Source organism: Oncorhynchus mykiss, chromosome 18, assembly GCF_057628025.1.
Source record: "Oncorhynchus mykiss isolate SJ-2025 chromosome 18, ASM5762802v1, whole genome shotgun sequence".
Lineage (NCBI taxonomy): Eukaryota > Metazoa > Chordata > Actinopteri > Salmoniformes > Salmonidae > Oncorhynchus > Oncorhynchus mykiss.
This window is the reverse complement of record NC_143039.1, coordinates 23,693,018-23,706,990: the sequence shown is the minus strand read 5'-3', so window position 1 is coordinate 23,706,990 and position 13,973 is coordinate 23,693,018. Positions and strand designations below refer to the sequence as shown.

General features: G+C 39.6%; 1 protein-coding gene across 2 annotated transcripts; it reads left to right on the top strand.

The window, feature by feature from the left end:
- The first annotated feature begins 238 nt into the window (after positions 1–238).
- Positions 239–8,266, top strand: LOC110495663 (uncharacterized). Of its 2 annotated transcripts, none has more exons than XM_021571012.3 (10): positions 239–662; positions 1,952–2,242; positions 6,047–6,310; positions 6,684–6,782; positions 6,875–6,895; positions 6,999–7,019; positions 7,434–7,466; positions 7,550–7,585; positions 7,980–8,033; positions 8,149–8,266. In XM_021571012.3, the coding sequence occupies exons 1-9, from the start codon at positions 605–607 to the stop codon at positions 8,027–8,029; spliced, it is 873 nt and encodes a 290-aa protein (XP_021426687.3). In that variant the 5' UTR covers positions 239–604; the 3' UTR covers positions 8,030–8,033; positions 8,149–8,266. The 2 variants fall into 2 exon arrangements, 1 of the variants encoding a protein (XP_021426687.3); XR_016488338.1 differs by having other exon boundaries at positions 241–662; positions 7,550–7,714.
- Positions 8,267–13,973: the final 5,707 nt, after the last annotated feature.

Sequence of the window (13,973 nt, the reverse complement as noted above, 5' to 3'; positions counted from 1 at the left end):
CCTGTGTGTGGGTAGCAGAAATATTCACACTTCATAATATTGCTGCAAAGCAAATGCACTTGAATCTATCTGCCAAACTTTTGTTAATTTGAGGTGTTTGATATTTTGAATGTTTCAGTGAAGGACTTGAGTTCTATATTGTATTTTATTATTATGACCTCTGAAAGTGATAAGGTCGAATTTTTTTCTAACCTGATTGTTGAAAGAAATATACAATGCCATGCCATTGCCATCCCGTAGGAGGCGCCAAATAGTAATACACTACTAGGAAGAGACTATTCGAGAGAAGGGTGGATATTCTCTCTAGGGGCTACATTGTAACAATTAAATGTACATAGCCCGGAATCTAGGTTACATTTTAACAATCTAAATTGTAACTATTTAAAATATATATAGTTGAAAATTGTAGTCATTAGCCAACAAATGCTTAGCCACACGACAGCGTAATTTAATTATCAAGAAGTTCTCTAGTAGGAAGTTGACTTTCAACTCATAGCCTACGAAAAGGGGGCTTTCTCAGAAAGGGAAACACGTAATATAACCCAGGCTACTTCAATAGCAGTGTTAACAGATCGGACGAATTGTCAACGAGATTTCAAAGAAAATGTCGATCTCACTTCTGACTGTCTTTCTTGCGGAAGCAATACTCTGCACAGTTTCAGGTAGGTTTTGTTGCGCATGGATTATCCATGGTTTTCGATAGTAGATATGGGTGGGAAGCCATTCGCAAATTGTAGTTTGTTAGTCATTTAGGCTGTTGTGTGCTTCTTAGAAACAAGGTCAAGAATAGCAAACCACAGCCAAAACAACGGATGTGCTACACAAGCCTAAAAAATGGAGACCGTCGGAGTGAACTGAAGCTTTTACAATGTGTAGTAGTTTACCTACCACCAGCATAATCGCATGAAAGTCGTAATACATACTCGTTTTTAGGCCTATCGATAAGAAAAACGACCGCACCTTTTACTGTATTCTACATCCACTGGACACATACGTCATTTCAACGTCTATTCCACGTTGGTTCTGTCGAAACAACTTTGATTCAACCAGTGTACCCAGTGGGACAGATAGACTTAGTGTGAGCTGGTTACATAGAGGCCTAACCAAAGTACTCAAGTTAAAATACTTTAAAGTACTACTTAATTAGTTTTTTGGGGGGTATCTGTACTTTACTTTACTATTTATACTTTTGACAACTTTTACTTTTACTTCAGTACATTCTTAAAGAAAATATTGTACATTTTCCATGACACCCAAAAGTACTCATTACATTTAGAATGATTAGCAGGACGGGAAAATGGTGCAATTCACACACTTATCAAGAGAACATCCCTGGTTATCCCTACTGCCTCTGATCTGGCGGACTCACTAAACACAAATGCTTCATTTGTAAGTGATGTCTGAGTGTTGGGAGTGTGCCCCTGGCTATCCATGCATCTAAAAAAAAAAAAAAAAAGGCCGTCTGGTTTGCTTAATATAAGGAATTTGAAATCATTTTTACTTTTGATACTTAAGTATATTTCAAACCAATTACATTTACTCAAATAGTGTTTTACTGGGTGACTTTCACTTTTGCTTGTCATTTTCTGTTAATGTGTCTTTACTTTAACTCAAGTATGACACATACAGATATCTCTAGCTTAAACAGACATATTTTGATTCATTTCTATTATGTTACTTAGATTGATGCACCGGTGTGTCAATAGACTCTAGGGGTTTATTCATGAGGTATAACTTCTTTCTCATTTATAAATATATGGCAGAAAACAGAACAATATGGTTGGAATATGTTCATGCAATGGGATGAGAAGGCCACAATAATCTGCAGGCCTTGTGTATACATGTGTAGATCGATATAGGCTATCAGACTCCTAACCTGGATAGGCTACATCTCCTTGGTTCATCTCCTTGGTATTCTGTCACAAGTATGACATATTGTCTGGTTTTCCAGGTGAACAGCTCTACAGAAAAGTGGGAGGTGAGCTCGTGTTGACGCCTGACAAGTCCACAGTGCCTGACTCCATCACAGGCATCCTATGGAAGCATGGGAAGAACAAGGTGGCAGAGTGGGACAAGGATTTTGGTGGTCTGGACATCTATGCTGCCTTCAAAGAGCGTACAATCCTGGACAATACTACTGGAGAGCTGAGAATCAGTGGATTGAAGAAAACAGACAGTGGAGTTTATTCTGTGGAATTCAACAGCAAACTGCTTCACAAGACATATACATTATCTGTTATCAGTAAGTATTTCTGTATGTGGACTTGTTTTCCTACCTTGAGTAGAAGTCGACCGATTATTATTTTTAAACACCGATACTGATTATTGGAGGACCAAAAAAAGCTGATACCCATTAATCGGCCGATTTAAAAAATATATATATATATATATGTAATAATGACAATTACAACAATACTGAATGAACATCGAACACTTTTATTTTAACTTAATATAATACATAAATAAAAATCTATTTAATCTAAAATAAATAATGAAACATGTTAAATTTGGTTTAAATAATGCAAAAACAGTGTTGGAGAAGAAAGTAAAAGTGCAATATGTGCCATGTAAAAAACATAACGTTTAAGTTCCTTGCTCAGAACATGAGAACATATGAAAGTTGATGGTTCAAAATTCCCAGTTATTCAATATTCCCAGTTAAGAAGTTTTAGGTTGTTGTTATTATAGGACTATTTCTCTCTATACCATTTGTAGTTCATATACCTTTGACTATTGGATGTTCTTATAGGCACTATAGTATTGCCAGCCTAGTCTCAGGAGTTGATAGGCTTGAAGTCATAAACAGCGCTGTGGATCAAGCATTGCTAAGAGCTGCTTGCAAAACGCAGTAAAGTGCTGTTTGAATGAATGCTTACGAGCCTGCTGCTGCCTACCACCGCTCAGACTGCTCTATCAAATATCAAATCATAGACTTAATTATAATATAATAAACTCAGAAATACGAGCCTTTGGTCATTAATATGGTCAAATCCAAAAACGTTTATTATTTCAGTGAAATATGGAACCGTTCCATATTTTATCGAACAGGTGGCAACCCTAAGTCTAAATATTGCTGTTACATTGCACAACCTTCAATGTTATGTCATAATTATGTACAATTCTGGCAAATTAGTTCACAGTTTGCAACGAACCAGGCGGCCCAAACTGCTGCATATACCCTGACTCTGCTTGCACTGAACGCAAGAGAAGTGACACAATTTCCATAGTTAATATTGCCTGCTAACATGAATTTCTGTTAACTAAATATGCAGGTTTAAAAAATATACATCTGTATTGATTTTAAGAAAGACATTGATGTTTATGATTAGGTAAATTTGGTGACGTTGAAGTAGGCTGTGATTCGATGATGAATTAACAGGCACCGCATTGATTATATGTAACGCAGGACAAGCTAGTTAACCTAGTAATATCATCAACCATATGTACAGTGCCTTGCGAAAGTATTCGGCCCCCTTGAACTTTGCGACCTTTTGCCACATTTCAGACTTCAAACATAAAGATATAAAACTGTATTTTTTTGTGAAGAATCAACAACAAGTGGGACACAATCATGAAGTGGAACGACATTTATTGGATATTTCAAACTTTTTTAACAAATCAAAAACTGAAAAATTGGGCGTGCAAAATTATTCAGCCCCCTTAAGTTAATACTTTGTAGCGCCACCTTTAGCTGCGATTACAGCTGTAAGTCGCTTGGGGTATGTCTCTATCAGTTTTGCACATCGAGAGACTGACATTTTTTCCCATTCCTCCTTGCAAAACAGCTCGAGCTCAGTGAGGTTGGATGGAGAGCATTTCTGAACAGCAGTTTTCAGTTCTTTCCACAGATTCTCGATTGGATTCAGGTCTGGACTTTGACTTGGCCATTCTAACACCTGGATATGTTTATTTTTGAACCATTCCATTGTAGATTTTGCTTTATGTTTTGGATCATTGTCTTGTTGGAAGACAAATCTCCGTCCCAGTCTCAGGTCTTTTGCAGACTCCATCAGGTTTTCTTCCAGAATGGTCCTGTATTTGGCTCCATCCATCTTCCCATCAATTTTAACCATCTTCCCTGTCCCTGCTGAAGAAAAGCAGGCCCATACCATGATGCTGCCACCACCATGTTTGACAGTGGGGATGGTGTGTTCAGGGTGATGAGCTGTGTTGCTTTTACGCCAAACATAACGTTTTGCATTGTGGCCAAAAAATTCAATTTTGGTTTCATCTGACCAGAGCACCTTCTTCCACATGTTTGGTGTGTCTCCCAGGTGGTTTGTGGCAAACTTTAAATTACACTTTTTATGGATATCTTTAAGAAATGGCTTTCTTGCCACTCTTCCATAAAGGCCAAATTTGTGCAATATACGACTGATTGTTGTCCTATGGACAGAGTCTCCCACCTCAGCTGTAGATCTCTGCAGTTCATCCAGAGTGATCATGGGCCTCTTGGCTGCATCTCTGATCAGTCTTCTCCTTGTATGAGCTGAAAGTTTAGAGGGACAGCCAGGTCTTGGTAGATTTGCAGTGGTCTGATACTCCTTCCATTTCAATATTATCGCTTGCACAGTGCTCCTTGGGATGTTTAAAGCTTGGGAAATCTTTTTGTATCCAAATCCGGCTTTAAACTTCTTCACAACAGTATCTCGGACCTGCCTGGTGTGTTCCTTGTTCTTCATGATGCTCTCTGCGCTTTTAACGGACCTCTGAGACTATCACAGTGCAGGTGCATTTATACGGAGACTTGATTACACACAGGTGGATTGTATTTATCATCATTAGTCATTTAGGTCAACATTGGATCATTCAGAGATCCTCACTGAACTTCTGGAGAGAGTTTGCTGCACTGAAAGTAAAGGGGCTGAATAATTTTGCACGCCCAATTTTTCAGTTTTTGATTTGTTAAAAAAGTTTGAAATATCCAATAAATGTCGTTCCACTTCATGATTGTGTCCCACTTGTTGTTGATTCTTCACAAAAAAATACAGTTTTATATCTTTATGTTTAAAGCCTGAAATGTGGCAAAAGGTCGCAAAGTTCAAGGGGGCCGAATACTTTCGCAAGGCACTGTAGTTAACTAGTGATTATGTGAAGATTGATTGTTTTTTATAAGATAAGTTTAATGCTAGCTAACAACTTACCTTGGCTCCTTGCAGCCACAAGGTCCGTTTGATGCTGCACTCGCCTAACAGGTGGTCAGCCTCCCACGCAGTCTCCTCGTGGATTGCAATGTAATTGGCGTCTAAAAAGGCTGGTTACCGATTGTTATGAAAACTTGAAATCGGCCCTAATTAATCGGCCGACCTCTAATCTTGACCAGAATGTCCTGACTAGATAGGAGAACAAGAAATATTCTGGAAAGTCAGGACATTTAGCATGTCCTGAAAAGTAAAAATGCTATTTTAGGTTTAAGGGTTAGGTTTAGGGTTTAGGGTTTGGGGTTACGGTTAAAGATGCACTCTCAAACTTTTGTATAATTTCAGCCAGTAGTTTTGAATGTGGTGCTAGCGTGCCTAAAGTCCTCCCCTTTTTTTGGTACTACGTCATCCATTTCGTATGATATGTTACATCTTGCCATTTTTATTTGTTTATTATTATAATAAATGTTTTTGTATTTTGTATGATACTGTATGTTACGAATCCAGTTTGTACTATATGTTCTGAATTTGAGTGTGCTTAAGATCCTGGAGTGCATCTTTAAGGTTAGGGGTAGGGTTATGATTAGGGTTAGGAGTTAGTTTGGGTTAAGATTAGGGCTAGGGTTATGATTAGGGTTAGGAGTTAGTTCGGGTTAAGATTAGGGCTAGGGTTATGATTAGGGTTAGGAGTTAGTTCAGTTTTCGGGCTAAGGTTAAGGGTGTGAGGAAATGAAAGGGTTTTGAATGGAAATGAATTTTTACTCCCCAAAAAGTCCTGACAAGTAACGAAAACATGGCGGTGTGTCTGTTTGCATGTGTGTCTGGTGTGCACGAAACAGTGAGTACAAGCACCCCCCCCCCCCCCAAATTTTTTTTTGTTCTATCTTGATCTTCTCTATTTTCAGAGGCAGTCCCCAAACCCACCATAACTTCTTCCTGTAACCCAGACAAAACCTCCTGCACTCTGACCTGTGAGGGCGACACCACTGATGCTGAACCAGTCACCTACAGCTGGAAACAGGGAGAGGGGGCGTGGGAGGACTTAGACAAACAGATTAATATCAATAAGAGCGACGCTGGCAAATCAACCAACAGTTACACGTACTTCTGCAAGATGAAGAACTCTGCTGGGGAAGGTGAAGTCAGCGAGCCAGTGGTGTTAGGTTCAGGTGAGAGGACTCTCGTAAGAGTGAACACTAAAATCAGCTGCACCTGTCAATTCAAGGACCCTGTGAGCGAGGCCAGTGAAGTCTTTGATAAAGACCCATTTGGCCCAGGTGACAGGACACTCATAGTTGTTGTTACACTGCCCAGTATGTTGTTAAAGCCTAAGACTACTTACTACTTATATGTATGAATCGGGGATTGTTGATAGGTGAGGTACTCAATATTAAGAAGGTGTTCCTAATGTTTGGTATGGTCAGTGTAGCTGAGGGATTTGGGAAGATAGTACAAAAGCATCTAGAAAAAAGCATCTGGACTGGAAAGTTGTGTCATATTTTATTAAATGTTAACATTAAATGTATACCTTCCTCACTGCAGATGGCTGGTTGACCAAGGCCAGGTTACTTGGTATTTCTGTCTTTGTTATTGCTGTTGCTGGAGTTCTATCGTTCATTTTTGGTCATAGAGCTATAACAGGTAAGGACAAATTATATTTATTGCACATTTTACTTACACATGTATGAGGTGGATTGTCAAAGTAAATGTATTCTTATTTTTCTATACCACAGGAGTTTGGATCTATGAGAAAGGTAGGATGATTGTCTGTTTGTCTGTGTCTGTCTGTCTGTCTGTAATCTTGGGTAATAGTTGTGATTTGATGAAACTAATCCCTTTTTCCTTTTTTTCTTTCAGAATCAATGCCTTGGAAAGGAGGTAGGAAACATGCATTACGTTTCATTTGTAGTAATGTTCATTTAACTTCCATTCATTGTTTTGTAGTAATGTTCATTTAACTTCCATTCATTGTTTTGTAGTAATGTTCATTTAAATTCCATTCATTGTTTTGTAGTAATGTTCATTTAACTTCCATTCATTGTTTTGTAGTAATGTTCATTTAAATTCCATTCATTGTTTTGTAGTAATGTTCATTTAAGTTCCATTCATTGTTTTGTAGTAATGTTCATTTAAATTCCATTAATTGTTTTCGCTGCCATCACAATTCCTCACGATCATGTCCCTTTGCTCCGGTGGAAGGGAGATGAACATGTTACATGTTTATTACTTGCATTAGTCACTGTTGAGATTACTGACCTAATTGAATATTTGTTCTCTGTTTTCCATTACTAGAATTCTGGAAAAACCAGAGAGAAGTGGGACCTAGTAAGTGTTTCCTTTACTTGACCACAACAAACAGGATCTGTGTATGATTAAGCTAAACTCTTCTCTCTTCTCTCTCTCTTCAGCCACTGACACATCAAATGGAGTTGCTGCATCCACAGGCAAGTCATAGAGCTACTTCTAGACTGCATGATGCAGAAATAGTACCAGAAGTATCATTAGATGTCTCTCAGGTGTCTCCTACTGTGCTGTTAACACAACCGCAGCTGAAGAGGGGCATTTGAAGGAAGGTATGATGCCCAGCATCTTCCACTTCTATGTTTGATCTGAAGGGACCAAATAGGAGTTAGGAATATAACTTTAACCTCCTGGCTCACCCAAATGAAAAATGTATGCATGCATGACTGTACAGTAAGTCACTTTGGATAAATGAGTTTGCTTAATGGCATAAACAGTATTATATTTAGATGTTAGCAATATGGTGGTAGCTCTATCTAGCGATGGCAATGGGACTTTGAGCGCTCCAACTATCCTGTTTTGTTTGTTATTTTGCAGAGGAAGCCTTGGCGAGGAAAAATGATCATAAAGATGATTCGGTATTGTAGGACGGTAAGTTTAACTGTAAAATAATATATACTGCATCCACCTCATTCTCTTAATTGTGAACCAATTTAGGCTAACTCTACCAGTGTGTTGAACTCTTGTTCCTACTGATGCGTTTTAGCTGTGGCCAGAGGATCACTGTGGATCAAGAGAAACAAACATCTAGACAACGAGCACTGGATGACAAAGGGAACGCTCTCCGACTTTATTGTACCCATTAAAAAAATGTTACATCCCGATCTGAGAAATAGAGGTCAATTTGAGTTACAGATGTAGGATCTTAATTTGAGCTAAACTGAGTTTGTTACTGCAGGAAAATAGTCCTGCAGAAAGGAACTTTTAATTATATGGATTATAATACATTTTGTAGGGGTTAATATTTATTTTATTTTTATTTTATTTAACTAGGCAAGTCAGTTAAGAACAAATTCTTATTTGACAGATTTGTACCTTGTCAGCTCAGGGATTTGAGCTTGCAACCTTCCGGTTACTAGTCCAACGCTCTAACCACTAGGCTACCCTGCCGCCCCTATATATATTTTTTTGTACAGGAAAATCAAGTCAGAAGTTTCAAAGTGGAAATTACTAATTTCAGAAGCCCTTTTAAGCCTTGAGTACACTACAAGTTTTACATGCTTAGGGCCTCCCGAGTTGCGCAGTGGTCTAAGGCACTGCATTGCAGTTGCTAGCTGTGCCACTAGAGATACTGGTTTGAGTCCAGGCTCTGTCGCAGCTAGGCCGAGACCGGGTGACCCATGGGGCGGTGCACAATTGGCCCAGCGTCGTCTAGGTTAGGGGAGGGTTTGGCCGGCAGGGATGTCCTTGTCCCATCGCTCTCTAGCGACTCCTGTGGCGGGCGGGGCCAGTGCATGCTGACACGGTCGCCAGGTGTACGGTGTTTCCTCCGACACATTGGTGTGGCTGGCTTCCGGGTTAAGCGGGCATTGTGTCAAGAAGCAGTGCGGGTTGGTTGGGTCGTGTTTTGGAGGACGCATGGCTCTCGACCTTCGCCTCTCCCAAGTCCGTACGGGAGTTGCAGCGAGGAGACAAGACTGTAATTACCAATTGTATATCACGAAATTGGGGAGAAAAATGGGTAAAAAAAAAATATATATATATATATATATATATATATATAAAGTGTACATGCTTTGCAGGAAAGAACAATTTGCAAAGTAAATTGCTAAACCCTTACAAATTCTCAGGATCATAGACAAACCTATGACACCAATGACTACTACACTGAGTATGTTTACGTGCACACAAATTATTCAATATTAGCTAATTAGGGTTAATACTCAGAGTTTGGCTTCAGTCATGTCAACACCTTACTCTGATTTTCTGAAGGTCAAAAGCCAAGTAAGCATATGCCGCAATCTTTCTAATTATAATGGTATGTAAACATCCTAATCTCACTTCCAGTGGTGTATTAATGGCATGTAAACATCCTAATCTCAGTTCCAGTGGTGTATTAATGGCATGTAAACATCCTAATCTCAGTTCCAGTGGTGTATTAATGGTATGTAAACATCCTAATCTCACTTCCAGTGGTGTATTAATGGCATGTAAACATCCTAATCTCAGTTCCAGTGGTGTATTAATGGCATGTAAACATCCTAATCTCAGTTCCAGTGGTGTATTAATGGCATGTAAACATCCTAATCTCACTTCCAGTGGTGTATTAATGGCATGTAAACATCCTAATCTCAGTTCCAGTGGTGTATTAATGGCATGTAAACATCCTAATCTCAGTTCCAGTGGTGTATTAATGGCATGTAAACATCCTAATCTCAGTTCCAGTGGTGTATTAATGGCATGTAAACATCCTAATCTCACTTCCAGTGGTGTATTAATGGCATGTAAACATCCTAATCTCACTTCCAGTGGTGTATTAATGGCATTTAAACACCTTAATCTCACTTCCAGTGGTGTATTAATGGCATGTAAACATCCTAATCTCACTTCCAGTGGTGTATTAATGGCATGTAAACATCCTAATCTCACTTCCAGTGGTGTATTAATGGCATTTAAACACCTTAATCTCACTTCCAGTGGTGTATTAATGGCATGTAAACATCCTAATCTCACTTCCAGTGGTGTATTAATGGCATTTAAACACCTTAATCTCACTTCCAGTGGTGTATTAATGGCATGTAAACATCCTAATCTCACTTCCAGTGGTGTATTAATGGCATGTAAACATCCTAATCTCAGTTCCAGTGGTGTATTTGATCTGCACATGTGCTATCACGAGCAGCGTGAACCTCCTTTTCTGGCACAGGTGAAGTGAGTTTGGGAAATCTGAAAGTATGTATAGTTTTCACATGCAAACATTATATAGTATGTCCAAACTCTGAATCAGATAGGCTTCCCAAAATGATATGATCGATGTGATAGAACGTTTATGTTGATTGGTGATTTTCAGGTTGCCTGAATATGACCTGTCCACCGGATTGTAGAGGAAATCGTTCTTCTCGCAAAGCATGTAAACGTTTTAATCAAACTATAATATTAATCAGAGTATTAACACGAATCATATTATTGAATGCATATAAACATACCTGTTGTTACATGAAATACGGTAGTTTGCAAAAATACTTCATTTAAAGTTTGTGCTTATGTAGACATATGCAGTTGGTAAAGTGCAATTGCTCAAACTAAAGCCATGTGCCTTTAAAGCCTTCTCACACTTCTACTCTGCCAGTGTGTATCTCTGTGTATATCTCTGTTCTTTCTTAACCCATGTGAGAACAAGTTTACTGCAGTACTAGCAAACGTTACAATGACAATCTTAAACTGTGTGATGTGATTGCAAGATCACTGCCTTACCTCTCACACTCAATAATAGTAAAGGCAATTTTTACCCAGTGCTGTCTAATTGGAATGTAAATATCCTATCGTTTTACATGTTTATTTCCTGCATCTTAAACCAATGTTGATTTTGTGTTGAATGTATGTAACATTTCTATAGAGACCACGGCCTCAGTTTTGTACATGTTGTGAGAGTGAAGGCTGTCTTTTTAACAGAATTGTAAAACTGTCACACTTAGAATGTAGTAGTAATAAAGCAGTGGTTTTATTTTTAATGATTTGAATGTGCCTGACACCATAGACACCCTACACGCCTGTACTGTACCTGGCATTGCGTGGTATACCAAAGATACTGGCAACTAACTCAATATATCTCATCGGTGTCGTTTCTAATGTGAGCAAATTGAGCATATTGGACAGAACAAGCAAGGAGGTGGGCAGATCCAGGCACGAGCTAGCAAGATCCTATTGGCACGTGTTTGCAAGCATTTGCATATTTCCGTTAGGGTATTCCTTTTCTCTAAAGTGTGTTTGGGGCAATAACTCAATTCGCCCTTGCATTCCTAAAAAACAAAAACATTTGAAGCTTTGGCGAAGGGTCAAGTCTACAAAACGGTGTGAGTGGAGGTTCAAAATGGACGCTTCAGATTTATACATCCGGTGAGAAATCTGTCTCTTTCTATCTGTGGTGTACGTTGTGACAGTTGAATAAAGAAGTCTCTATTGCACCCCTTAGTCAACTCACACGATCACTGCGTCATAAAATGAGGAAGGGTGTGGCTTAGTTGTTACTATCTGATCACGGTAGAAACGACGGAACATTACAACCACATAGTCCCTTTCACCGCTACCCCTAACCTTAACCATTACCCAAACCTTAACCCTAACTAAATCGAGTACCAAAAATGTACGTAGTTACACATTAGTTCGGACAAAATCGTAACTTTAGTTCTTTCTAGCATTGCCATCTACAGTAGTAACTACAGAGTTGTTTTTCGCTGCACTCAGTTACTCACAGATGCCCCCTTCTGGATGTGCAGCCAAAAGCACTATGGACACCGTTGTGGCCAGTTTGGGCTGTTAGATTATGTCTAGTTGTTTGTGTGTGTACCCACAATGCCTGCATGTGAGTTTGGAGCCCCACCTGTTCAAGCCTCTACCCTTGAATGACACTCACCTTGAGGTTCCGTTTCCTGCCCTCGGCTATCGATGAATTAACTACAAATGTCTTGATCTTCTGAAACTTCGGTTTCACCACACCTCCTATTCAGTTTTAACCATTGTCAAGTGATTACCCATCTCATTTACCCTTCAAAGCTCAACGACAGTGTCCCAGAGTCCACTTGTTTATGACATCCTAGACTAAAGAACAAGGATTTTTTGAACTTTTCCTGTCTAGGTTGTTGAACAACCAACCTTCACAATTTGTGCAGGACTAGTGTCAGAGTCCTTATAGTGATCTTTTCAAACTGACATAATCTCGGTTAACGGAATGTTCATTTCGGAGTAGAATTCATTGTTAAATGGAACAGATCCCTCTCTCTTACTTGACTGTAGACAGCTCAGACTCAGTTATTCAACTGAATGGTTTTCCTTTGAAGGCCTAATAATACGTAATATGGACTTGTTAATAGATGAATAGATACCAGATGAGTTCTGGTCCAACAGACAGTATAGCCTACTATTGTACCACATGTTACACTGTAAGATCAAGCCCATGGACATGCTGTATGCTTCACAGCCTCACACATTGACCTAATGTTCTAAGGTAACTGACTTCAGGGTGAATATCTTTCATCTCTGTGACATTGTTTATGACCTGGTAGTAATGGTCTTTATTAATGTATAACTATGGCAGAGGGAGCGGCAGGTTGGCTACTTTTATGGTACGTAGTTCCACTGACCCTGTTACAATAAAGATAACCTCGTCCCCAGGCTGGAATTACTGGAGAGAGAGAGAGACAGAGAGAGAGAGAGAGAGACAGAGAGAGACAGAGAGACAGAGAGAGAGAGACAGACAGAGACAGAGAGAAACAGAGAGAGAGAGCGTGGGAGAGAGAGAGAGACAGAGAGGGGGGGGGGAAACAGAGAAAGACAGAGAGAGAGAGAGAGGGGGGGGGGAGAAACTGAGAGAGAGAGAGAGAGAGAAACGGAGAGACAGAGAGCAAGAGAGAGCCGGCTGGTGGATGAGACTACAATAAAGATAACTTGATGATAAGACTGAAAGAGCTTAAACAAGCACTGTGTGTGTGTGTGTGTGTGTGCTTGAAGCCCTGACAGTGCTGCCCACTCACAGAACCATGCGTGCCAAGTGTGTGAGTACATGCTGTCTGTGTGTGTGTCTGTATGTGTATGTGTGTGCGTGTGTGTGTAAAGCCCTGCCAAAGAGCACAAAGTGCTGCCCACTCACACAACCATGGCATCTGGTGGCTCTCTAGAGCAGTAATAATAAAGAGAGATATTCAGGAATGGGAGAGCCCAAACTGCACAGTTGTATGGTTAGTAATGCCAAGAAGCAGAGAGAGAGAGAGTGAGAAGGATGAGAAACAGAGACAGAAGTGTATTTCTTGTTTCTACCAGCAGGAGGCAGTGCTAAGCCAAGCTTTACCACTGCTGGCTGCACCCATCAGTAGCACAGTGACTGGGAGTAGCATGTCAAACACATCACAGAAATAAACATGTTTATTTACCCCATACAAAAAGCACGAATACATTAAATCTACACATTATTATTGCATACTGTAATGTTTTGTAATGGTCATAGGATTTCCTGGAATCAGTCTAGACTCTAGAGACATAAACAAGGATTATGGAAAGATTAGGTCCTGTAAGAAAGCAGGAAGTACACATGGGAGCCAACTGATCCATTTGTGTCACTCAGTGGGAGTTGATGTCTAATCCCTCTTCCCTTTCTCATTATAGGAATCAGTATGACAGCTATGAGCCATTGACCAACTCATCATTTTCGGCTGTTGACACCACAAAATCGACACTGGTGTTGACATCACAGTTCCACATGAATGACTGCCACGTCCACTCTGTCTCAAAATGTTTAACCAGGACACTGCATTTTAACTTGCTTATCCACTCAAACTGTTACTTCCTCAACAGTTTCTTCAAACTGTTTTGTATATA